We start from the raw sequence: 25,992 nt of genomic DNA on the forward strand, positions 1-25,992 counted from the left end.
TTCTTCCTCAGCCTTAGAATTCCTAGAGGTCAAGACCCATTCTTCCCCTAACACACCAGTAACCTGAACTGTAGTCTTCTCTCTCAGGCCATAATGTTTGGGCTATATCTTCTCAAACCAGGGCCTCCTTAAGAGCTTCCCTCTTTCTCAGGATGGGAAGGGGTGCTCCCTCAGGGTAGGGTCATGGCTTATTTCTTTGTCCCCTTTGTCTCTTTTCTGGCCTATTGGAGACTTTCTGTCCTTCCTCTTTCCCCTTCTCACTTGACTTGTACTAGGTAAATTGTTGGTCAAGTAAGGGAGAAGCTAAACCTGTCAGAAGTCTCTTAAGGCATCCTCTAAGAGCTATTCTTGGTGCTGAACTCGAGTACCCAACCCAGTGTGATGGACATAATTCCTCTGCTCAGCTTAATTATGTTCATTTTCAGGAGATAAAGAAGATGCTAGGAGATGGGACTAGAGACAATGAGAGTAGGGGACTAGAGGGACACCTATGGAAGTAAACCATTGAGGAAGAAAGACTAGGAGGCACTGAGGGGCCTGAGGAAGACATCAAGGGAAGTGTCTGAGGGAAGCCACTGAGGTATTACTGAGGAAAAGGACTGGGAGACATTGAAAGAGAGAAATGGTAGATCACTAGATGAGAAAAACATGAAAATAATAAGGGGGAGACATGCAGAAAGTGTAAGCCACTGAGAGAAGAGACTGGGAGAGTGGAAAACTAAGGACTGAGGAGAAACTGGGGAGAGTGATGGGGACACATTGGAGGAAGAGGAAGCCTAGAGGCTACTAAAATAAGGAATACCTGGAAAAAGGTCATGGTGGAACCTGCATGGATGGTCCCATACTCAATATTAGTCTGGTCAGCCAAGTCGTCAGCTGACTCCACTGGCACCTCCATTCGCTGCACGGTGAGAAAGGCTGCCAGGTTGGCCGTGTAGGAGGAGATGATGATGAGAGTGAAGGCCCACCTGGTGGGAGGGGGCAGTGACTCGCCCAAGTCCCCCTGTTCTGGAAGCATCAGACCCCAGGCTCCTGGATTCTTAAGTCCCCTACTTGCTCCCCAATCCCCCAGGCCCTGAAGCTTCAGAGATCATGCAAGACCCATCCCAGGGATATCTTCATCCCAACAGGGGTCTTCTAAAGATGTCATTCCTTTGAACTAATGAGGAAAGAGTCGTAGGTTGTAATCCATCTGACTTTCAGCTGGTTGCATTTCTCTGCATCTCAATTTCCTCAACAATTCACTGGATTTCATAAACTCTAAGGTCCCACTCAGCTCTGAAATCCTGTGTTCTGTGTCCTATGGTTCCTCCCAATTCTGACATTCTGTCCCTGTTCTAAGGACCTTATCACCTCTACCATTCTATCTTCTAAGACCCCTTCCAACTCTAACATTCTATGTTACAGGTGCTACTCATTTCTGACATTCTTTGTTTTATGTTCTAAGGTCCTACCCTCATCTGATATTCTCTTTTCTAAGGCTCCCTCCTGGTTCTAACATTGTATGATGGATAATTTTTCTAGATCCCTCCACAATATATAGGAGGAAGATATCAGAAAAGTTGAGTTTTGATCCCAGACATATCTGGGACATATGTCCCTAATATGCTGTGGGTGACCTTGAATGAGTTACTCCCCCCACTTTGGGCTTCATTTTCTCCAAATCTATAAAATGAAGATGCTATAGTTAATGGTCTCTAAGTGCTCAAATGCCCCCAGGATCCCTCCATCCCCAGCCCACCCAGTTTCCCTGGCCCACTCCATCACCCATTGTGATTAGTGCCCTCACCAGACCCCGCTGACACATCGGGTAGAAAGTGCCCGGGGCATGATCTCGGAGCCCTGCTGCATGAATCCCCCGACGGGGAACCACAAGCTGTTGCCCAGGGTATACTGGTTCTCCACCACATGGGGACGTGCTCGGAGGCACGGGTGAGGGTTATACCACTCATAGGGGCTCAGCCTGCAGGAACATGAAGAAATGGGCCATGGCAGAGACAAGGTCTAGCAGCAGACACACAGGTAAGAGGACAGACAGAAAGCTAGGCAGGTAGGGGAGGAGGGGGAACTCTGGAGATGGGGGTGGTGGTGAGTGTTTAGTGACCCAGGAAGAGGAAAGAACCAAGAAGTGATAAGAAGGAAGAGAGACAGGAGGAGAATGATGTAGACCAATAAGGGAAGAGATGAGACAGGGATAAACAAGGGGAATCACAAAAACAGCAAGAAACTGAAAGGGAAAGAAATAAAGAGGAGGGAGAGAGAAAGGTGGGGGAACTCAGGGGATGTAGCTGAAGAAGAAGGAGGAAATGACCAGGGTAGGACAGAGAAGAGGGAGATCAAAAGAAAGACAGCAGACAGTTTGACAGGAGAAATAAGGGGGGAAAGCAGATAGAAATAAAGAGGAGACTGGTGGGAGCAGGGAGTGACAGAGACAAGGAAAGACCAGATTAAGGAAGAAATAGGGGAAAATAGAAGAGCTAGGTAGAGAAAAGAGAAAGGATCAGAGGCAGGAAGAAACCAGGTCAGGGCAGAGATAGAAAGGAAGGGTCTGAGAAAGACCAAGTTGTAGGCAGAAATAGAGGCAGTGGCAATGTGTGTGGTGGGTGGAGGAGAGAAGGGGTGAAAGAGTTAGGTGATGCTTGCTGATATGGGAAGAATCAGGGGAGAGCTAGAGATGGGGGAAGCTTGGGACCAGGGCAAGACACATGAAGGGAGGCCAAGGCAGACAGAGATACAGAAATAGGATCCAGACCTCACCTGGCTGCCAGGAAAAGGACACAGCTAACAGCCAGGTAAGCCAAGAGCATGAAGAGCCATACAGCAGGTGAGAAGGGATCGAGGAAGGAGAAGTAGCCAGGTTTTCGACCCTGAGGTGGGGGGAAAGAGCCAGGTGTCAGTGACCCTCATGCCCATACCTTCAAGGATATATGACCTCTGAGCACCCTCTACTCCCTCTGTAATACCCAGTTCCCAAATCCCCTGGCTTCCATTCCCCAGGAACCCAAGCAACCCAGCCCCCAAGTCTACACCTCTTCAGGGACCCCTACCATGTGCACTCTGTAAAGGATGCTGATCCCAAGGGTCATGAAGGGCTTAGAGAAGTCTATGACCTTCTCCCGCTCAGCTGTGATTGTGAATGCAGCCACTGCCAGATCTGCCTTCTGCTGGGGATGTGGGGGTGAGAGAGAGAGAAACAGAAGACATATAGAAAGACACACAGAGCAAGGAATGGGGGAGATGGAGACAAATAAAGAGAGAGACAGAGGGACAGATAGTCAAAGAGAGATGGGGAAGCATAAATACAGAAATATGTAGGGACACAAAGATAGAGACAGGGAAAGTTAGAAATAGACAGATGTGGGGGAAGGAGACAGAATGTGAGACCAAGAGAAACAACCCAGGATTCAGATGTATTTGGAGGGAGTGAAGGGGGGGGGGGGAGGAATAGCTCAACTGGAGTCCTGGAAGATATTCCCTCTTAAGCCCTGGCTCCCCCTCTGTCTACATTCTAGCCCTAGTCTCCCCTCAGGACTTTGGCCTCTTTCCCTCCCATCTCCCCTGCCCAGACTGCTGGATTCTTCTCCCTACATCTTGTCTCCAGTTAAATCCTCTCCTCATTCCCAGGATCTCTTCAAATCCTTGATATTCACTGTCCTCATCCCGGCACTCAAGACCTCTGAGCTCACTCCTTACCCTTATTTCAGGCTTATCATCTTACCCAGAGCACCCTCACAACTTGTATCTGGAGCTTTGTTGTGATTTCCCCCTCTAAAAACTGAGGGGCTAAATGATAATCAAGGTCCCTCCCAGCTCTGATATTTCCTGTTCTAAGGCCTCTCTCAGCTCCAAAGTTCTCTCTTCTAAGATCCCTTCCATCTTTAACTTTCTTTGTTCCATGGTCCTTTTTGCCCACTCTTCATCCATTTTTGCCTGCACTCTCCCCATCTCCCTCTCTCTGTGGGTCCATGAGGTCCCCCTGTTTCATACCCGGTTGATGAGTTCCCCAACCATTCCAGTCCAGGAGCCATTGGGCTCTGGTGCTCCATATAGCCCATCTTCTACTAGCCGAAGTCGAAAGCGAAAACGGAGCAGCTCAGCCAGCTCTCGAAGCATATCCACACAGAAACCCTCAAACCGCTCATTTCCTGACAGAGACTGAAAGTTGGGCCTTCGCATGACATATGGATTCTCCTGGGGAAGAGGGAGGGAACCAAGGGATGAATGATCAAAGGTCAAAGCTTCTAGATCAAGGATCAGATAAAAGCATGTAAGATCAGAAATAAAAGATCCTACAATTATCCATCAATAATTTAGGATTAGGAGTCAAGGACCTGGGACCAAGATTCAAAGATCAATAATTCAAGAAAGACAAGGATTCAAAATAAATTATGGGGGACTGAAGATTAGAGATCGCAGACTAGACATTACCTAATTAGAGAGACTCAGAAAAAATAAATAGGAAACACTACAGAGGAAAAATAGGAAAGAGCCTCTGATCTGGGTCTCCCAAAGGCAGGACCTATTTCTTTCACAGGACAATTGACTGGAGAAACCAAGGAGTTCTACAATCTTATAGGCATGAGTGCTCCAAGGTCCCTGGGGAGCAGTCCTGACTAGAAATCAAGAGTTCAATCTCTCCCAAATTCTGCTTATCTCCCCTCCCTCTCCTCTGCCCCTCACCAAGATGGTGGTGACCACCAGAGTCTTGTTGGCCAAGGTCTGGGAAAGGTTGATGTCCAAGGTGGTGGAATTCATTGCCAGAGTCCGATTGGAGTACCACACCCCTATCTGGAAGGAGGAGATGAGTTCAGGCCTGACCTTGTAGAGACTGAGGTATCCAACTTCCCTCCCCTAGTCCTGCTTCAGGACTCAGGCATCCAGTTCTAGGTTCTCCCTTCCCAGGAACTCCAGCATTCATCTCCTCCAACCATCCCAGCTCAGGAAACTAAGTCAGCCTCACTTACCTCCCTATGGCCCTCCCGGGACTTCTCTAGGATCCTCAGGGTGTAGTTGGTCCGTTGACCTTTGCTGTTGAACTCAACTCGTCCAGTCAGCCCATCATACTCTACCTAGCCAGGGAGGGGAGGTCGGGGAAGGGACAGGCACGGAGGGAAGAACAGAGGAGGGCAGGAGAGATAGAGACAAATGGAGACAGAAAGACAGAAATATACCCAGAAGAAGAGTCAGAGAAACAGAGACCAGAGGAAGATAGAGAGATGTCCAGAGGTGGAAAGAGAAATAGAGGTATGGAAGGGGGGAGCAGTTCAGATTCAGGCAGAAAGACAGAGGCCAGTATGGAGAGAGCAATACCAAGAGGCAAGAAATTGGGGGGGGGGGGGAAAGCAGAGAGGAAAACCCAGAAGAAGAGCCAGAAATAGTGATATACAACGACCAAGTCAGAGAAATGGAAGGTGGTAGAGGTAGAGGGATATCCAGATGAAGAAACAGGTATACCAGGAAGGAGTGATAGTTAAAAAGGAAAGCAAACCCAGAGACAAATGAACAGAGGAACATGGTAGAAAGGTCCAGCCAAAAAATAAGAGAGATCGATAGAGAAACAGAGAGATACCCAGAGGGAAGTGATTAGATGGAGAAGAGACAGAAGCCCAGAGACACACAGAAAGATGAAGACAGAGACCAATGTAGAAATGGAGAAACAGTGAAAATAAGGGAGATAGAAAGGTGCAGGCAGTTAGATCCAGACAGACAGGTAGATCAAGAGAGTAAGGTAGGATTTACAGAAATCTTCCCTCTCCACCCCTCACCCATAGAGGAACAGAAGGAGGAAGAGACATAAAGACATAGACACCCACAGAAACAGAAATGTTCAGGAAAAAAAAAAGTGATGATGTCAAACATAGACACAGGCCAAGAGGGACAGGAGAGTCCCCCATGGACAAAATTAGAAAAAATAGATGGAGAGAAACAGAAAGAGATCCCCAGAATGAGGTATAGAGAAACATCCCCATGTACACAAATGAGTCAGAGAGGAGATACCCAGAAATCCCAGGACACGGAGAATGGGACGAGCCCAGGGCAGAGAGGAAAGCAGGGATGGGCACACAGGAAGCTTCCCCACCCCTCAGGCCTGCCCAGCCTCCTCTCAGCCCCCAGCCTGCCAGCTCACCATTCGAAGGTAGTTCATGAGGCTGGTCCCATGTGGCCAGATATTGGAGGAAGTGCAGGCCAGGGGTTTCACACCAATCTCCTGGCTCCTGTTCAGCTCCCTCACAGCACTCACGACCACATGAACAGCGTCAAACATCAGGGCTGCAGACAGCTGGAGGGGAGGGGAGAGTGGAGAAAAAGGAGCAAGGGAACTCAGCAAGGGCAAAGCCTGATTGAAGCCCCACTACTCCCTCACCCCAAGCCCACACTCTTCCCAGAGGCTCTTGGAGCCACTCTGTTCATTCTTCCCTCCCTCTTGTTAGCTCTTCTTCCTTCCTCTCATCAATCTCCCTCTATCTCTTTGACTCTCTTTCTCCTTCCCTATAGCCCTCTTTCCCTCTATCCCTTTCTCTGTCTTTCCTTGATTCATCCCTTCCATCTCCTGCCTCCATCACTCTGTATCCTTCCCCTCTCGAGTTTTGCTTATCTATCTCCTTGGCTCTGCCTCTAGCCTTCTCTTTCCCTACATCCCCCTATCCCTCAATCTCTGTCTCCCTTTATCTCTGTCTCTCCTGATATCTCTCTTATCCCTGTGTCTCCATGCCACTAGTTATCTTTATGTTTCTGTTTCTCCCTCTCTTGCTTCGTAGCTCTTCCATCTTTTTTCAAATTAAAATTTATTTTTGTTCAAATAGCAGAAGTGAATTTTCTCTCCCTCCTTCCTACCCTCCCCTTTGGAAAAAGAAAATGAAAAGAAAAAGAAACCCTCATAGCGAATATTCTCCTATCCTTCTGTCTCTCTTTTCTCAGGTTTTTCAGAGCAGCTGTTCCAGAGACTGTAGGGGAGGGCAGGGTTATTTCTGTGTTTCTGGGGAGTATCTAGAGTGTGTGTCCATATATACACATTTGGGTGCCTGCATTTCATGAGGCTGTCTGTATTTGACTATATCTGCATGTCTCCTTCAAGAATTGTGTGTGTGAGACAGAGACAGAAATAGAGACAGAGATATAGAGACAGGGAGACAAAGGCAGAAAGTCAGAGAGGGAGAGAGACAGAGCAGGAGAGAGAGAGAGAGAGAGAGAGAGAGAGAGAGAGAGAGAGAGAGAGAGAGAGAGAGAGAGAGGGAGGGAGAGAGAGAGAGACAGGCAGAAAGACAAAGAGAAGGAGAAAGAAAGGGGGACACACAGAGAGAGAAATAAACAGAAACAGGTGCTGAATGCATCTGAATATTTCTGCATTTGTCTGGTTATCTATGTCTATGTATTAGGGTGTGTGTATATGTGTGTAGAAGAAGGCAGGAAGGCAGAGGCTCACCGCTGGACCAGGGTACATGCTGGCCTCACAATTTTCCCTCCAGGACATGTTGAGGCTCCGAACAAACTCCAAATAGAAGGGGTGAGATGTGTTGAACATGGAGAAGCCCAGGATGTTGGATGAGTCCTCCACGATGCCATCCAGGTGAAGAATAGGGAAATCCTAGGGGCAGGGAGGGGGTAGGGTTCAGGGCCCAAGGAGGGGAAGGCTCAGAGCCTGAGACAGGGAAAAGGGAAGCTCAGAGCCTGAGATGAGGAGAGGAAGGTTATGGCCCAAGGGACCAGGAATAGAAAGGGAAAGAGAGGCTCAAAGCCTGAGACAGAGAGAGGATGCTCAGGGTTTCGAATAGAGGGAAGAGATTGAGGTGCAGTGGGTAGATAACCAAGAAATGCTGGATCAGGGGAATAGGCAGGTAGGCAAAGGCAGGGCATAAAAAGGGGACTCACCATGGTTGTGAGGATGTATTTATAAAATGCTGAGGTCATCCCCAACTCTGAAGCCTGGAGAGAAAAGAGATAGTAGGGGGGTGGGGGTGGGGGGTTGGCCCAGAAGGGGGGGGGGAGATAGGGGAGATGGAGACAAAGACATACACAGAGACACACACACAAGTGGAGACAATAGAATGAATGGAGATACAAAGACAGTAACAAAAACAAGACATAGACAGATAGAAAAAATGAACATTGATGAAGACATGGTGGCAGAGATATAAGGGCAGCAACACATAGGATTAGAAATAAAAGAGAGAGAAAAGTAGACACAGAGAGAATTAAAACCAAAGCCAAAATAAGGGAAAACACCAAATTAGAGAGAAATACCCCCAAAAGAAACACAGGCACAGATTTAGAGACCAAGACAGAGAGCCACACAAAATGATAGGTAGGGTTTGTCAACATGGCAGAGAGAGAGGGTATTGAGATCCATGAGGCAAGCTAAGCAAGCTCTCTCTCCATTGTCTGACCCCACCTCTACCCCTGCACCCCTTTGCAGTTGGAAGACCAAGGAAGAGGAAGCTAGGATGGGGAAGAAGGATTCCAAAGATCCAAAAACATCATCTAGGGAAGATGTAAAGAGAGTGAGTGGAGGCAGGCTTGGGATAAGGGGGCACAAGTGGGGTCCCAGAGAAGTTTCCTCCACCCCTTCCCAGAAAGCCAAGATCAACATTTAACATTTGTACCTTTTTTTTTTTCAATTTGCCAAATGCTCTACAGTTTGAAAAGTACTTAACCATCTGCAAAGTGCTCCATGTCTCCCTTTTACTCTCCATGTCTCTCCAGACTCTTTCTTAGCTATCCCATCTCTGTTCCTCAATAGCTTTTTTCCTCTGCTCCAGTCACTCCTTCATTCCATCCTTCAATCTATCTTCCTCTCTGTCTCCCAGTCTCTTCCATTGTGTCTTTCCTTCATCCTCCCTTCTTCCCTTTAGCTTCCTTTTGTACTTCGGCTCTTTCCCCTTAATACTCCTCTGTCTGTGGCCCTCACTGCTATTCCTGTCTTCCCTTTATTTCTCCCCCTTTTTCGGTCTCTCAGTCTCCCCTTCTCTCTCGGTTTCTTCTCCTCCCATTTTTTTTTTTAAATCTCTGTCTCTCTTTTAACCCTCAGTCTCCACTCTGTCCCTCAAGCATTCCCTCCTTCGCCATCTTCAGCCTTCCCATCTCGGTCCAGTATCCTCCTCCAAGGAATCACAGCATTTCAGAATCTGAAGGTTCTGTAAGGTCATCCAGTCTAACCTGCTCCTGACCAAGAACTCTCTCAGTTCCCATTAAGTGGTCATTCAGCTTCTGCTGGCAGACTTCCAGTGACAGGGAATCCACCACCTCCAGGGGCAGCCAATTCCACTTCAGGACAGCTCTTATTGTTAGGAAATTCTTCCAGCCCAAATCAATCTCTGCAACTTCAACCCTCTGCTTCTGGCTTTCCGCTCTGAGGCCAAAGAAAAGTCTTTTACCGTTGAAAACCCTTGAGGGCAGTGATCTTGGCAAGCCCCCACTCTGGCTTTCACTTCTCTGGCAGTCCAAAGGTGTGGTGGCAAGCTCAAATAGAAATGGAAAACCCTAAACCCCATAGAAGGCTCTCTGCGGGCTGCATGTTGACTCAGAAAACCACACCTTAACATTATCTATGTTCCATTGTATTTTTGTTTTGATAAATATTTTCCAATTACACTTTAATCCACTTCTGACTGACCTCAGGCTTCTGTTTCTTACTTTCTCTGCTTCCTGCTGGCAATGTGTTTGACTTTTCTGGTCTAGAGGACTTTCGCTATCCCAACCACAGCTTGGATGGCTCAGTGAAAAGGTCAACAACTTTCCTAGAATGGGGGACCCAGAACTGAGCACACAATTCCAGAAGACAGGGCAGGGCGCAGTAGGATTATCACAGTACTCATTCTGCACCCTCTGACTTCCAATATAGCCTAAGAATTAACTGACATTCTACACTTGGCTTTCATTTGGTTTGGTAGATTCAAAGAGAGGGGTGGGTCTTCCTGAGTTCAAATCTGGCTGAGACAGTTACTAGCTGTGTAACCCTAGGCAAATCACTTAACCCTGTTGGCCTCAGTTTCCTCATTTTGTAAAATGATCTGGAGAAGGAAATGGCAAATGACTAGTATCTCTGTCAAAAAAACCTTACATAGGGTCACAAGGAGTCAACCATGACCCAAACAACTATAACAACAACAAATTCACAAATCATGAAGTCTGCTATCTAACCATAGTTTGTTCTTGAGTCCTGAGCCTAAAGTCAGGAAGACCCAAGTTCAAAACTTGCCTCAGACACTTATTTGATTGTGACCCTGGGCAAGTCACTTAACCTCTATCTGCTTCAGTTTCTTCATCTGTAAAATGGAGATCATATAGCTCCGGACTCCCAGGGTTGTTGTTGTGAGGATCAAATGAGATCATATTTGCAAACCTTCAAGTGCTGTAGAAATGTTAGCTATTATTCTTATTATCTTGGTTAGATTAAATTAAAATAAATTAAATTAAATCCATTATTATAATCTGCCTTTTTTAATCCAAAATCTATCATTCATTCACTTAGCTCTCCCTCTTAGCTTTTTGTCTTCAACAACTTGGATAAGAATACTAGCTATGGATTTAAAATATTAGTGGACAAAAAAAATGTTATAAACAGCCCAATGTTAAGCACAGATCACTGGCTCACTTCATTAAAGACCCCCTTCCAAGCTGACATTGCGCTCTTAATAGCTATTTTGGGTGCCAGTCTTTCAGCAAGTACTCATTCCCATTTTTCTCTCTTTCTTCATTTCTCTCTGTCCTTCAGTCTTTTTTTTTTTTTTAATCCTTACCTTCTGTCTTAGAATCAACACTATGTATTGGTTCCAAGTTAGAAAAGAGGAGTCCAGGGTCACACAGCCAGGAAGAGATCAGATTTGATTCTAGGACCTCCTGGCTCTAGTCCTGGTTTTCAATCCACAGAGTCATCTACCTGCCCCCTGTGTCCTTCAGTCTTGCTTCTCTATAGTTTATTTTCCCTAAAGAAACTGTCAGATTGTCATAAGAATAGCTAGTTCCCTTTACAAATTGAGCTTTAGGGTTTGCAGAGACCTTTACATAATTTCATCTGATCCTCACAGCAACCTTGTGCTATTATTATCCTAATTTTATAGATGAGAAAACTGAGTCTGAGAGAATGACTTGCCCATTGTCATACAGCTCTCTGGGTCTGAGGCAGGCTTTAAATGCAGGTCTTTTTGATTCTACATGCAGCGCTATCCACTAGGCATCACCCAGCTGCATCGGCAGTCAATTGGCTCACAGATCTCCATTTTGTCCTCAAAAATCTCATGAATTCATCAAATGGTTTGCCCAAATCCAAGTAAATTATTCAACCTTCCCCTATCAATGTAGCAAACCTGCAAAAACTAAGCAAATGAGTTTACTCTGGCATGACCGATTTGTTATGAAGCCATCCTAACTGCTTCCTTTTCTAAGTTGGCACTAACCACCCCTTTAACAAAACATCCTAGAATATAGCCAGGAATTGAAGTCAAGGGTATTCGCCATTAATTTACAGGTTCTACTTTTCCATTTCGAAGGACACTTGCTTTTCTCCATTCTCCTGTTCTTCACAATCTTCCAAATCTCATGCCTCATGATCTCTCTATCCCTCTCTATCCTTCAGTCTCCTCTCTTTCCCCTTTCTGACCTTCAGCTACCCCTCCCTTGATCTTCAATCTGTTTCCCATCTTAGTACATCTATATTATTATCTGCCCCACCTTTAGGGGGAAGGAGACAGCAGGTGTCATCCTTCCTGTTCCTGAGAAGGGAGAGTGACCTATACCAGTGGTCAAACCGGAAGCACAACTCAAGTCTCCTGACTTCTCAATAGGAGTCTTTTTTTTTTAAGAGAGGTGGGTCATGGTTCTGAGGGCAGAAGACCCAGAACAAAGAGAAGGGCCAGAGGGAAGGGAGTCAGAAGTTTGAGGGAGAGCAACACAGACCTTCTTGAGGATGAGATGAGAGATGGAGGCATTGGCATCGATGATGATGGTGGAGACCTTGTCATCCCGAATTTCTTTGAGGAGAGGCGTGGGGTCCCGGCTTTCATCGAGCATCCGAACTGACAGAGTCTCCTTGGAGATTAGGAAGCCTCGAACCAGCTCCTCCAATCTCAGCAGGCCTGGGGGAGAAGAGAGCAGGTTGGAGGTAGGATTCCTGGAGACGGGAAGGGTCAGGAGGCAAAAGATCGGCCGAGAATCTGGACACCTGAGTCCCGAGGGTGGGAATGGGGGGTGGAACTAGACAAAAGCGATCGTCTCCTGAGGGGGAAATGCCTGGGTGCCCGGAGAGGAGCTGGGAGCAAGAAGGCTGGGCCCTCCAGAATGGGAGGAGAAGGGATTACGCTGGGGTTCCCCACGGCGTATCTAGAGGCTTAAACTGCCTGTGTCCCCTCCCTCACACTCCGCCTTGGCACAGATGAGGCTGGCTGAAGGATAGTTGAAGGATTTGAGGATGCGGGAGACAGCCAGACTGACGTCCTCGTTGCTGGGATAGAGGCTGACAGAAGCAAATCGAAGGTACTGGAGTCGGGGGGTCTCCTCGGGGCCCACTTTAATGTGGGGGATCTGGAGAAGGAGACAGAGCCATGGGCACACTTCCCTCGTCAGCCCTGCCCCCTCTGCCTCCAGCTGCCTCTTACCTCCTTCTCCCCACAGATGTGGCTGACAATGGAGGCTGATGCTGGGCTCGAGGAAGGTCCAAGGACCGAAACGACTCCCTTGGGCAGGATCTGGCACACTTCAGAGGGGAGAGGGAGAGTCTCCCGTCAGGCACAAGCCCTGCCTCCTCCCCACTTCAAGCAGAGCCTGGCCCTCCCTTCCCCTCCTCTGCTCTGAGATCCCCCGGCCAAGGACTAAGAAACTGCCAGGCCTTGGGGCCCAGGACAAATGCTGGCTGGGAGCCGTGCAGAACCACAGGATGGTCTCTCTGGGACCCCTGCATGGCTCCTCGGTTATCCCTTCACACTGGAGAGCTCCCTCTCCGCCTCCAACTGGCCCAAAGGGGTTAAAGTTGAGGGAGAGAGGAACCGGAGGACCGAGAAGGACTGAGGGATTAAGGGAGAGCGAGGAAGCCCCAGGGACAAGGAAGGCGAAGTCTGTGGGTCAGGGAAAAGCGGCCCAGCCCAGCCCCTGCTCACTGGTGTCCGTAGTCTCGTACTGGCTGTCCCTCTGGAGCTCAAAGATGTCCACCTCCACTCGGGCCTTGGCTGGGACTTCGATGATGCCGTTGATTTGCTCCCGGGCAAGGGCCAGGGCCAGGCGCTCTCCTCTGCCACACACGGTCTGGTCGTCCAGGATAGCGGCTGTGGGGACAAGAGGCTGGGAGACCAGAGGCCCCTGAGGGATCGGGATGCCTACGGCCCTGGAGGGCAGGGCATGGGGCGTGAGGATTCCTGGGTCCCTCAGGACCTGAGCCCTCCCGAGTCCTTGAGGAGCTGGACCGAGAGACCTGCAGCCCTGGGCTCTGGTGCTTGGGGCCGGAGCTGGGACATCGGGAGGTTTGGGTACGGGGGCAAGAGCTTGTTGGGGAGGGCACGGGGCGCTCAGGGGCCTTTGAGGGAGCGGGAACAGAGGTCTGACGACCCGGGGGTCTCTGCGAGGGTACAGGATGGGGAAGGCCTCACCCATGCGCAGGGAGGACAACACCTGACTGCTAGGGCGGGCGAAGGCGACAATCAGCAGTAGCAGCAGCTCCGCCGGCATCTTCCTCCCCTCCTCATGGAGAAGCTGCTGCCCGAGGCCCCCACGCACCACCTGCAGGGGAAACCGATTCCCGGGACTACTGAGCCAAGCGAAGGGCCCCAGGGCCCTGGGAAGGAAGCCTGGACAGCTCACAGCTTTAAAGAAAGTCCCTATTTGGGGACAGGGGGTTCAGGGGCCCCGGGGCACTGCTCCAGGAGAACCCCCACCCCAGAACGGAGCTGGCAGACAGTTCGTGGGCTGGGGAGAGGGAGGGGACAGCACGCGAAGCCGCAAGGCTAGAAAGAAGCTCGTGGCCTGAGAGCACTGCTGGCCAGCTGAGAGGTGCTCCCAGATCCTGGGGTACTGCCTGGGCCCTGGGAGGGGAGGAGCGCTGATGGGGCTTGCTTCGGGGAGTGGGATGGAAAGTCTGAAAAGAGCTCCTAGCCCAAGAAAACTGCTGGATTGGAGGTGTGGAGAGCTTTCAGCCTGGGGACATTTGGGGGGAGGGCTCAGCCCAGAGAAACAACTCCTGGGAGTGGACAGGGATGGGCCCAGAAGCTCAGCCCAGGGAAGCTCTCAGGCTCACAGCCTCAAGTTTGGGGAGAGATCAGAGGCCCAGGAGAAGAGATCATTGTGTGATAGGGTCACAGAGAGGCTATCCCCACCCCGGAACCAGAATCGGGGCCAGGAAGCAGCCCCCGCCCCTATCTCTGGGCAGGCGCCTATCACTAGGCAACAGGAGGCGGCTAGAGAGGATGCAGCGGTCACCAAGCAACAATATCCCAGCCTAGATCCCTGCCACCTCCCCCCTGACGTCCAGCTTTCCCACAATCCCAGGGGGCTGGGGCCTGACAACTGGGATGTGTGTGTATGTGGAGGGTGGAGAGTGGCAAAGAGAGAGGCACAGACTGAGACTGAGAGTCATAAGAAGTGGGAAGCAGAAAGGTGACAAAGATGAAGAAGGAAAGAATCGGAGAAAGATGGAGAGGGGGGGAGAGACACACAGACAGCGAGAGATTGACAGACAGCAGAGAGAGACAGGGGCAGAGAGTCTAATGAAGAGTGAGCCAGAAGGAGAAAAGGAAAGCTAGGAAGAGAAGAGGCAGAGAAAGGGGGAATAATGCAAGAGGAAAAGCAGAAGGGTCGGCAACCTTTCAAAAGTGATTCATTTGACTCTTGTTCTTCTGGTGTCCAGGGGGACGATGGGAAACTAGAAACAGAGTGACAGGCATTCAAGATAGGAAGGGACCTTTCCATTATACAGAGGAAGAAACTGAGGCCCAGGGAAGATAAAGAATTCATATCATGAGTCAGACAGAGGCAGAGATCCAATCTAGGGTTCTGCCCACCACTGCCTCTCATAAATATCCTCTGTTCCACCCCTACATTCCCCCTTCCCCCATTCCTTCCAATCAAAAAGATCCTGAGGTTCACCAGCAATTTAGGAAAGATAAACTCCCCCAGGGAAAAGGTAAACCCTTAGGTCATTCAAAGAAACACATTCTCACAACTGCCAGGCACCATCAGAAGGCATCGGGTCCCTTGCTAGAAGACTAGCAGTCTCGACAACATCCCAGCCTCTGATGGAAGACCAGAGGTCCAAAACCTGTCCTGCACCCCCTTGTATCTGTGTGACATTAAGCATGTCTCTTAACCTTTTGGGGCCTCAGTTTCCTCATCTGTAAAATGAGGGGTAAAGACAACATGTCCTTCTAGGGTCCCTTCCACCTCAAAATGTGACCTCCAGTCAGAAAGACCTCACTCCCTCTCTATGGCACTCTACTGGAGAATAGGGTTTATATTGACCACATTTTCCCTTTTGCTAAATCAAAATCTGACATCCTATAGCTTCTGCCCATTGCTCTTGGGTTCTGCCCAATAAGAACTAGACTAATCCATTCCCTGCAGGCCAAGCCTCCAGGCATTTGAAGGCAACTGTCATGGTGCCCTTGAGTTTCCTGCCATGGTCTTTCTGTCCCTGCCACCCCATTCAGCCTCTTCTGAATGAATTCTGGCGGGTCACTGCCTCATCTTTACATAGTGCCAGAATGGCATGTTATGCATCCCCACCTATCACAATTTGATCAGAAAGAATTTCATCAGCTAATCCAACACCAGGCTTAGGTCAGCAAAAGGAGGGTAAATGATTTTTGATGGGGGAGCTGCCATTCCCTGAATTTTTCCCCTACCCCTCTCCTATCAGACCTATTACTCAGAGAGTATCAGAATGGGGTGGGTGGCACTCAAGCTGTAGGACAGAGAATGCCAGAACTAGGAGAGATCTTAGGCCTTAGAATGTCAGAGCTGGGAGGGACCCTGGAACATGGAATTTCTGTTCCAAAGGACTCTTGATGAAAATGTGCTATCCACCTCCAGAGAGAGAACTGATGAACTCAGAGTGCAAATTGAGGTATAATTTTCTGATTTTGTTTTTCTTGCCTTTAAAAAGAAAATGTGGCTAACATGGAAATATGTTTTGTATAATTTCACATGTATAATTGATATCCTATAGCTTGCCTTCTCGGTGGATGGAGAAGGGGATGGGAGAGAGAGACCGAATTTGGAACTCAAAATTTCAAAAGAAAAGAATGTTAAAATAAATATGAAATTATTTTTAAATTTTGTAAATGATACATTTTTTCTGTTTAGAAAAATAAAGAACATGGAATGTCAGATCTGGGAAAGACCATAGAACTTGGAATACTCGAGCTGAGAAGAACCTTAGGACAAGAAATGCCTGAGCTTGAAGGGACCTTAGTACAGAGAATGTTAAACCTTTGAACTTTAGAAAGAAGACATTAAGCCTGGAAAGGATCTCAGAAGAGAGAGAGTTAGGATTGGACCATAGAATGTCCTACCTGAAAGGGATGTAAGAATATGGAACATACAGTTTCAGAGGCCATGGGAACCTTCAAAGATAGACTGTCAGAGCTAGAAAGCAGAGAGGCAAAGATGGAAGAGACCTTAAACAGAAACTGTCTCAGATGGCAGAGACTCTAGAGTGTCTTCCATGGAAGAAACATAGAAAACAGAATCTTGGTGCCAGAAGGGATGGTGGAACAGATCCTGTCAAAGCTGGGGATAGACCTTAAAACACAGAGTATCTACAATGGGAAAGACCTTAGGCTAGAAAACCTAGACTGTTAGAACTGGAAGAAATCTAAGAACATAGAACGTCAGTACTGGGAAGAACCTTACTTAGGACAGAAAATTTCTAAGTTTGGAAGTCCTATAATGATTATCTGCTCTCCTATACAGATGGAGAAAGGCCCAGACAGAGGAAGTTAACAAATGAAATAATATCTAGAAATACTTTGTAAACAATAAAGTACTACATAAAAATGTGTTATTATTACTGTTTTTCATGACTATTTTTAGAGTGACTTTTACTAGACTTTCCCAATATTACAGGAACCCAAGTATATCGATTCCCAGTCATTTCACTATCACTACTTTGGGTGACCTAAGGAGATCTGGATGGGGAGGGGTACTGGGAAAGGGAATAAATAAATTTTGGATAGCTCCTGAGAATCAGGAAGAAAATCTGTCACAACCCTGACTCACTGTGTAACCTTGGGCAATTATATTTCCCTCTCTGGGCCTTGGTTTCCACCTGTGTAAAAAAGCAAAAAACTAGTTTGACTCTGAGGGCTGGCCCCATGAGCCCTGCCAATTTGTGCTTTGTGATTCTAGGTCAGACCTTATAAATAGCTAGATCAAGGGTCCCTGAAGGGGAGGGGGGGAGATCAAGGGGAAGGCAGGGGTTACTTGAGTGAGAAACAGAAGCCTGAGTCATGTGTAGGTAAGAACCAGTAAGGAAGAAAGTTGATTGAGTGAAAGAGTGTGTGTGAAGGGAGATGAGAACTCCAAGTGAGAGAGGCATAAAGAGACATGGGAATGGAGACAGAGATGGAAGAGATAGAGATAAATAGAGGAAAGAGATAGCTAGGGGAGAGACAGAGGTAGGTGGGGAAAATTGGAAACAGATGATTGACAAAGATGAAGAAAGGAGGAGAGGGAAAGAAATGACAGAAAGAAAGAGGTAGAGATGGGAAGGAAGAGAAAGGCAGTGGAGAGACAGAGATGAGGAAAGAGATTAGCAGAGGGACATCTCTCTCTGTCTCTGTCTCTGTCTCTGTTTCTGTCTCTCTCTCTCTCTCTGTCTCTCTCTGTCTCTGTCTCTGTGTCTCTGTCTCTCTGTCTCTCTCTCTCTCACACACATACACACCCACACACACACACACACACACACCACAAAATACTCTCTGGAGCAGAGTAGGGGATTTAGGTAAATGGATAAAGTCAAATTCAAAACAACAGTTAGACACAGACAGCCCAAGGCAGGGACAATCAGACACAGCCAGACAAACCAACCAAAATGAGCTAAATAAGAGACAAAGAAGGATAGGGAACACAGTTAAATTAGGTAGAAAAAGGAATATATGGAAAAGAGGTCCCATTAAGAAAACTTAGGGAGAGACAGGGATATAGAGACACACAGAGACAGAGACATGAGGAAAGTAACACATAAGAAGAGAATCAAGGAGGGTCTGGATGAAAAAAGAAAAGCAAAAGGGATGGGGATGAGAGAGAGAGGTGAGAAGAAGGGAATGAAGTAGGTACTGATTAATGAGGCCAGAACAAGACAGAAAGGACAGAGAGATGGAAAGGGAAGAAGGCATTGATACAGAAACAGACTGACAGCCATGGGAGAAAGGGGACACACACACACAGCCAGGTCTGGAGAGAGGAATGGAGAAAAGAAGGACAGACCAACAGACAGAGACATTGCCTAGAAGTGATAGAGATGGAGAGGGAGACAAAGACACCCAGAGAGAATGCTTGAGAAAGACAGAGATGGAAAGAGACAGACAGTCACACAGAGAGAACAAGAGATGATAAAGATGAAGTGGAAGTAGAAGAAAAGCAGAGACAGAGAACGAGAAAGGAAGAGATAGACAAAGTAAGGGAGACAGAGAATGAGGGAGAACATGGTAAGAGAAAAAATATGATTAAGAGCCAGAGGCTCAGAAAATGGGCCAGAAATAAATAAGAAGACAGAAGGAGGGATGCAGAGATACCCAGAGAAACAATATGAGAAAGTACAGGGCTGAGGCACAGAGGGAAGAAGAAATGTGGAAATAAGTGGAGAAGGAACAAAGTGAAAAACAAAAAACAAAAAAACTCCTAACAAGTGGACATAAAGACAGGCAGAGACATAATGAGAGAAAACCAGAGATATACAGAAACACATCTATGGAGGGAAAGAAAGAATAATAAAGCCAGGAGAGGGGAATGGAGAGACTGACGAGAAAGGAATGAGATACATAAAGTTAAAGTGGGAAGAGAAATTAAAACGATAGATGGAGACAGAGATAAGAGAGACACAGAAGATTATAGACACAGAAAAAGAGACATAAAGACAGAGAGAATCAAGGAGAAAAACGAGAAGGAGACCGAAGGAAGAATATAGAGCAAGAAGGAAATAAGGACAATGAGAGAGACAGTATAAGTCTCTAAGAGACTAAGAGAGACTCCAACATGCAGAGTGACAGAGAAAAGAGGGAAGAGATAGTTGAAACAGAGAAAGAAAATTTCAACTAGAAAAGTTAGAGAAAGCAGATGGCTTAAGAAAGAAACAGACATGGAGACAGATAGATACAGAGAAATGAAAAGAGACAGTGAGACAGGAGCCTAGATCAGAGAGAGATAGAGAGAACCAGAAATGAAGACAGTCATAGAAAGCCTGAAACTAGGAGACACTGAAAGACAGGAGACACGAGGAGACAGACAGATACAAAAAGACCAAGAGACTAGAGTGGGGAAATTAAGAGACCGAGAGAGACCCAGAGGCACAGGAAAAGGGACTAATACGGATAGTGATAAAAGGAGATAGAGAAAAAGGAAAATAGCAAAACTGACTGAGAGACTCTGGGAGAAAGAGGCAGAGCTAGGCAGACTGAAAGACACAAGGGAAATAGAGGCAGAGCCTGAGAATAATAGAGAAAAAATAAGATAGAGACTAGGTCATAAAGACAGGACCGAGAGACATAGCAAGACAGGACACAACACTCATTCAAAGAGAGAGGCTGAAGATAAATGAACAGTCGATAATGTGTCCTGAAGGGTGGGAGAGGTTTGGAGGATTGGGGGAAAGGGGAAACAGAGGAGAGAAGCAGCAGATACTGGAAGTGTTTAAAAAGTGATCTGCAGAAAAGAAAGGACGGCAGGATGAAAGACGCCTCCCCCCCTTCACCTCCCCCCCCCCCCCCCCCGCCCCAGGCCCAACCTCAGTCTAAGCCCCCCTGGGGAAGTGAAAGTCCGTGAGGGCATTTAGCCAGGGGCTGTGGAGACTGTGGGCAAATCTATCCTGCTTCTAGGAGTGCCCCCCCAACCCCCCCAATGAGTCTCCCTCCTCTAGCGTGGTTGTGCCCAGCCCCATTCCCCCACCCCGCCCCCACTCCCACCACCCCACCACCCATACACACAGGCAGACACTCACGGATCCTGGTGGGCCAGACGGCTGGGGCTCTCTTGCCGGCTCAGGGGCCAAGAAGGGTGGGGGTGGGGAGGGACACTGAGCTGGGAGTAGGGGGAGAGTCTTCTGGTCCCCAGCTGCTAGAGGAGGGGGGGAGCCAGGTGGAAGGGGCAGGGAGACAGGGAGGGCTGGCGGGTAGGCCTGAGAGGGGAGAGGAGAAGGGGGAATGCAAGGAGAAAATGGAGGAGGAGAAGAAGGGAAGGAGTAATGGAGGGAGGGAGGGAGAAAGCTGGCCCAAATGGGGCTCCCCACCCCCGGCCCCCTCCCCTCAGCCGGGTCGGCCTGGGGGGGCTGCTGGGGGTGAGGAATGGGCCAAGATGTAGCCCGTGGCCATGGGGTGGGGGTGGGGGAGGGGAGGGGCCGGCAGGGGGAGGGGGTTACCCCTTTCTCCCCCCTCCCCCCCAGGCCTTGCCCCTCCCCTGGGGCAGTGGGGGAGAGGGGAGACTAAGGATTTAAGACTTCAGGCCTGACCAAAGGAGCATCAGGCCTGGGGCTAAGGGAGGAGGATGGAAGAGAAAGCGATAGGGGGTGTAAAAGACAGTGGGGGAGATGGTGAGAGTGGATGACGGGAAGGAAGGGGAGATAAAGGCGGCTCAGAGAATGGGGGGATCGGGAAGCTGGTGGCACAGGAAGGATGGAGGGCAAAAGAGGCTGGGGGCACGGAGGATGGGGGACAGGGAGGAAAGTGGGCAATGGGGGAAAGAGGGGTTGGGAAGAGGCTGGGAAACTGGGGAAGGAGAGAGGAGGATGGTAGAGATGGGGATAAGGAAGGAGAGGGAGATGGGGGAAGAGAGGGGAGTAAGGAAGGATGGAGGAGGAGGGAAGGGATGGGGAAGTCGGAGAGACAGAGGAGAGAGAGGGAAGCGGGGAGGAAGGAGAGGGGGAGATGGGGAGGGAACAGAGGAAAGGGGGATGGAGTAAGCCCGGTGGCCCAGAAGAGAGGGGATGGAGGAATCGGGGGAAGGAAGGAAGAGGAGGAGGAGGTGGTGGTGGTGGGAGGGAAGGAAGGGGGGGGGGAGGGATGGAGAGGAAGAGAAGGAAGGATGGAGCGTTCCTGAGTCCCTACTCGGCTGGCCTCCTGGCTCCCCTTCCTGGCTCCCCCTCAGCGCCGAGCCACCGGCCTTCACAGGGCCCTGTCTCAGGCCACCCCTCTCCCTCTCCAGCTGCCGATTCTCCTCCCTTCTCCCCTTCTCTGAATCCGTGTCCTCCCTCTATGGCTGGCGCTGGGGGGAGGAGGGGAAAAAAGAAGAGGGAGGAGGAGGAGGAGGAGGAGGATGGAGGCAAAGAGGAGGGAGGGGAAAGGAGGGAGAGAGGCAAGGGGAGGGGGAGGGAGAGGCTGCTATTGGTTGGCAGCCTGGTGGGGGGGCGAGAGGAGAATACCAATGAGGGGGATGGAGCTGCACTGGGCATCGGGGACCACCCTAGGCGTCCTCTCCACTTGTGCCCTCCCCAACATCCCCCAGAGACCCCCAGAGACCCAGGAGCAGCCAGAGAAAGAAAAGAGGGGGTACAAAGGAGAAGGGAAAGACCCAGAGACAGGCAGAAAAAGATAGGAGAGCCCTGGAGCAAGGAAGAGGCAGAGAAAAAGAGTACTAGAGACAGAGACAGAGGGATGGAGGAGGAAACATGGACAAGGAGGTCTAACCAGACACAGAAGGGACAGCCAGAGAGAGAGAAGACTTGGAGAAGAGAAGCAGAGGCAGAAACAAAGGGAAAAGAGGATAGAGAAACAGCCAGAGATCAGAGAAGGGAACAGGGGAGAGATCTAGAAAGAGGGGCATTCATGAAGAAGGCTAAAAGGAGAGAGAGAAGAGGGACAGGAGAGACCTAGACAGAGACCAAGGGGACAAACAGGAAAGGAGACATGGAGAAGAGAGAGTTCTAGCTAGAGGGGAGGCATGGGAAACAGAGGACAGTCCAAAGGACAGTCAAAGACACACAGAGAGAAAGAAGGCATGAAGAAGAGTAGAGGGCCAAAGAGGCTGGCAGTTTTGAAGAAAGCAAAAGACAGGGCCAGAGAGAAACACCCAGGAAAAACAGAGAGACAGGCACAAGGAAAGACAGAAGGGGGTGGAGGAGGGAGATGGGAGACAGTCCTGGGGGAGTGGTTGGGGGGGGGGACCTAGAACAGACAGTTGGAGCTGGAGGCTGAGGCCCGGTGACTCATCACCGCCCCCATCTATTGCTCGTGACTGGGAGGAGACACACATGAGCTCACGTGTGCCAGCTTCACATGTGACATCACGCCTTACACACGCCTGCCACATGGCATTAAGAGCCTGGCCCAGAGGGGCCTGCACACCTTGCACCCTTCTGACACTCCATACCCCAGGCTTCATGTAACTGTAGCAATGGAGACCAACATGCTTGCCATATATGATACCAGGTCCCTGGGGCTGCCACACACACACACACACACACACACACACACACACACACACACACACCAGGTACAGCAGCCCTCAAAAGCATTCTCTGCCCATCAGACCCAGTATTTGCCAACCAGAGGAACCATAGCCTTCTGTCAAGGGGCATCACCAATGCTCAGCTCAAACCCTTGCACCTCATGACCCTTGAACATCTTGCACAGGCTTGTTCCCATACACCTTCATGCCTCCAACAACTTGTAGGCATGACTCCTATAATAATTCCTCCTTTGTTTCCTCTAGCTTCATCTCACCTTTCTCCTCAACAGACCTACCATATACTGTTGGGCATAGAAGAGCCCATAACCCAGGGTCATGTGATATGAATGAGTTCAGGTGTGGCCCTGAACTTGATATATGACCTCATGCAAGTCCCTTCACCTGTCCAGACCTGCTCCCTCCTTCTAGAAAATGAAGGGTTTGGATTAGACAATGCCAAACAACCCTTCCACAGAAATAGTCTAGGCCAGTGATGGTGAACCTTTTAGAGGGGCATGTAATATGAGAAATGTCCTCAGTGCCCATGGAGAGTGGAAGGGGAGCATCTCGACCCTGCATCCCTCTGGCTTTCTACTATGGCAAACTCTGTACTGGGGTGAGAACATGTGTGCTCACAGAGAGGACTCTGAGTGCTCCCTATGGCACAGGTGCCATAGGTTTACCACTACGAGTCTAGGATAAGGGAAAGTTCCTTGGCCTGGGATTCATTTGCATGGTCCTTGGGTAAGATTACTCTGCCTAGATTCATAGTACCTGGCTTAGAATCCTAATTCAGCCACTTAAAATTCATGTGACCACTTACCCATGTGGAAATTTATTACCAACAAGGTAAGGTAACTGGCCACAACCTTTACAATCCCTTCCTTAGTTTAAAGCTATGATCATGGGATTCTAGCACCAGGTCTGCCTCTGATTCACTGAATGCTCTATGAGTTTTGTTTTCTCCATCTAGAAAGATGAAGCTTAGAATCACCTTGGATTCATAGTTCAAATGGTTCAAATCCTGGCTCTTCTACTTGCTTAATATCATATCCTCAATTTCCTCACCTTAATAAATAAAGGGAGGAGAGTGACTAGATGAATGCTAAGATTTCTTCTAGCTCTAAATGTATAAACCTATTATTATTTTCCTGTCTTACTTGATCTCTACATCACAGATGTTTGAGAATATCCCAAAAGATCCTTGATAAGAAAACGATTTGTAACCTCAATAGTTGTGTAAACATGTTGAAGAGGAGGAAGAAAGATAAGAAAGAGGAGGGGGAGGAGGAGGAAGAAGAAGAATGACCCTCTTCCATTTGCTCATATTGATCTTCTCTCTTCCTAAAATGCTTTTATCTTGCTTCCTTCCTCACCTCAGCTCCATCTATCTCATTCTTCTTTACTTTCAAGGGCCAGCCCAAGTGTTCCCTCTTTAAGGAAGCTGTCACCAATTTTGCCCCTTGCACAAATGACTAGTATTCCTTTCTCCTCTGAATGCCCTTGCCTTCAGCCTTATGCCCACCCTTCTTTCATGGATCTTGTCACATTAACTAGACTTTGAGCTTCTTTTGTACCCCCCCCCCAAGTATTGTACTCACAGTAGACACTTAAAACCTAATTTTGAAATGTACTCATCCAGCTGTCATTTATGAAGAGCCTCCTCACTAGAGGAGAATCAGAGCCCTGGGTGGAGTAGGTGTCATGGCTATATCTACTCCTCCATGATGAGTAACAACCTTTTAGGTAGGTAATACAGGTATCATTATTTCCATTTTACAAATGAGGGAACTGAGCCTCAAAGGTGTGAAAGGAAATTCTTGGTTCTCTTTGTCTATTCTGAGTTTACACTTGTGAAAAGGGAATCCTTTATTCTCTTTGCCTGGTTGGAGTTAATACATCGGAATAGCAATAACTTAAAGTACCCTTACTTAGTACCTCATTAGACCAAAGACAGGATTAACTCTTTTGTCTACTTTTGTAATCAACAAAAGCAAATACACCCATACTTAACCCTAAAGTAGGGGAAGTCCACAATTTCTTACTCCTAGGAGGAGAGTTACTTGGAAGAGCTCCACTCCTTTTTCTAACTCAAACAGTCAGAAACTTGTGAATTCTTTTAAGAGTTCACACCCTTAGAAATTATAAACATTTTTGATGAGAAATTGACCTTCAGAGGCCTTTGATAAGAGTTACCACCTTCAAAGGATGAGAGGTGTAACAATTTTAGAAACTGATTGGCCCCTGTGATGAGGGATGGGGATAGGAAATCACCATAAAAACCACAAAAATCCTTTGGCTGGGAGTCTGGTGAAGTTGAGTCTTGTGGAGAGTGTTTCCTGGAGATGGTCTTCCAGGAAACCTCATTGGAGACTGCAGTGTGGATCCTGACTTCAACTCTGACTCTCCTGAACTACTTGGTTGGGTGAGTGAAAAGGCTGACTCCTTTCCTAGTTTCCTAAGAGACTAGCTTCCATCTTGGAGGAGGCTGAGTGGTTATTCACTACTGGCCCTCCTGGCTGAGGACTAATATAGGCATTTTCTCTAACCTCTCTCACATTTCTCTACTTTATTCTTTCCCCTCTATTTTGATAAATAAGCTAATCCAACCATTGAATTTAACCTTTACAAAAGTCACAAATAATTGCCCAAGGTCACAGATGGGTAGATCCACTCAAAGGGGCAATGAGGACTCAACTTTGGGGATAAACTTGGAGTCCTGAGACTTTGGTCTGGAGTCCTGACACTACCACTGACTGGCTATCTGACACCTGAGGTCTCCGAACCCCTCGTTCTTCTGCTGCCCAATAAGGTGGTGTGACTAGATATCTCTGAGGTCCCTTCAAGCTCTAGAACAATGATCCTATGGGACTCCTGGGGTGAGAGATAGGGCAATATCCACTCAGAGTGTAATATCTATGCTAGCCACCAAGTGGCTGTCTACTGCCTGGAGTACGGCTGGAGTAAGCACTCCGGCTTACCTCTAGTAGGCATGAATGAGAAGCTTTGAGGTTCCAGACTTGAGCAACTGAGCATGCTCACACCACAACTTCCAGTTGCCTTTTCCCAGGTTTCTGTTTATCATAAGGGTATGACTATGCCAAACAATAAATCATTATTGATCAAATGACTCTAGCCCCCATTCCCACAGGATTCTAATCTCCTCTTCAATTCCATTTGCTCTCCAAAAGATTACTTATTTACTCCTAGATTAATAATAGCTAGCCATTATGTAACATTTTGAGGTTTGCAAAGGTTTACAAACATATTTATCTTCACAACAACCCTGGGAGATGGGTGCTATTATGACCTCCATTTTACACAGGTAAGTAGGCAGAGGGTAAGGGATTTGCCCAGGCTCATTCAGTCAGTAAACAGATATTTATTAAATTCCTAGAATTAGAAAGGAAAAGACAG

The 25,992-nt window shown here is 48.2% G+C and overlaps 1 protein-coding gene across 4 annotated transcripts in view; it reads right to left on the reverse strand.

Annotated features, from left to right (window-relative positions):
- Nucleotides 1-21,438, reverse strand: part of GRIK5 (glutamate ionotropic receptor kainate type subunit 5) — a 34,415-nt gene extending 12,977 nt beyond the window's left edge. The window contains exons 1-16 of one of the 4 annotated variants that reach the window (XM_056797027.1): nucleotides 20,135-21,431; nucleotides 13,575-13,704; nucleotides 13,089-13,253; nucleotides 12,591-12,688; nucleotides 12,351-12,516; nucleotides 11,893-12,071; nucleotides 7,870-7,923; nucleotides 7,424-7,585; nucleotides 6,128-6,280; nucleotides 4,965-5,069; nucleotides 4,681-4,788; nucleotides 3,988-4,191; nucleotides 3,048-3,164; nucleotides 2,758-2,867; nucleotides 1,790-1,963; nucleotides 803-968 (exon numbers count right to left, since the gene is read on the reverse strand). In XM_056797027.1, the coding sequence (XP_056653005.1) occupies nucleotides 803-968; nucleotides 1,790-1,963; nucleotides 2,758-2,867; nucleotides 3,048-3,164; nucleotides 3,988-4,191; nucleotides 4,681-4,788; nucleotides 4,965-5,069; nucleotides 6,128-6,280; nucleotides 7,424-7,585; nucleotides 7,870-7,923; nucleotides 11,893-12,071; nucleotides 12,351-12,516; nucleotides 12,591-12,688; nucleotides 13,089-13,253; nucleotides 13,575-13,653 (2,040 nt within the window). In that variant the 5' untranslated portion in view covers nucleotides 13,654-13,704; nucleotides 20,135-21,431. Of the gene's footprint in view, nucleotides 1-802; nucleotides 969-1,789; nucleotides 1,964-2,757; nucleotides 2,868-3,047; nucleotides 3,165-3,987; nucleotides 4,192-4,680; nucleotides 4,789-4,964; nucleotides 5,070-6,127; nucleotides 6,281-7,423; nucleotides 7,586-7,869; nucleotides 7,924-11,892; nucleotides 12,072-12,350; nucleotides 12,517-12,590; nucleotides 12,689-13,088; nucleotides 13,705-20,134 lie in introns of all 4 variants that reach the window. The other 3 variants (XM_056797028.1, XM_056797025.1, XM_056797026.1) reach the window with 3 other exon arrangements.
- Nucleotides 21,439-25,992: the final 4,554 nt, after the last annotated feature.

Source organism: Monodelphis domestica, chromosome 4 (assembly GCF_027887165.1).
Source record: "Monodelphis domestica isolate mMonDom1 chromosome 4, mMonDom1.pri, whole genome shotgun sequence".
Classification (NCBI taxonomy): domain Eukaryota; kingdom Metazoa; phylum Chordata; class Mammalia; order Didelphimorphia; family Didelphidae; genus Monodelphis; species Monodelphis domestica.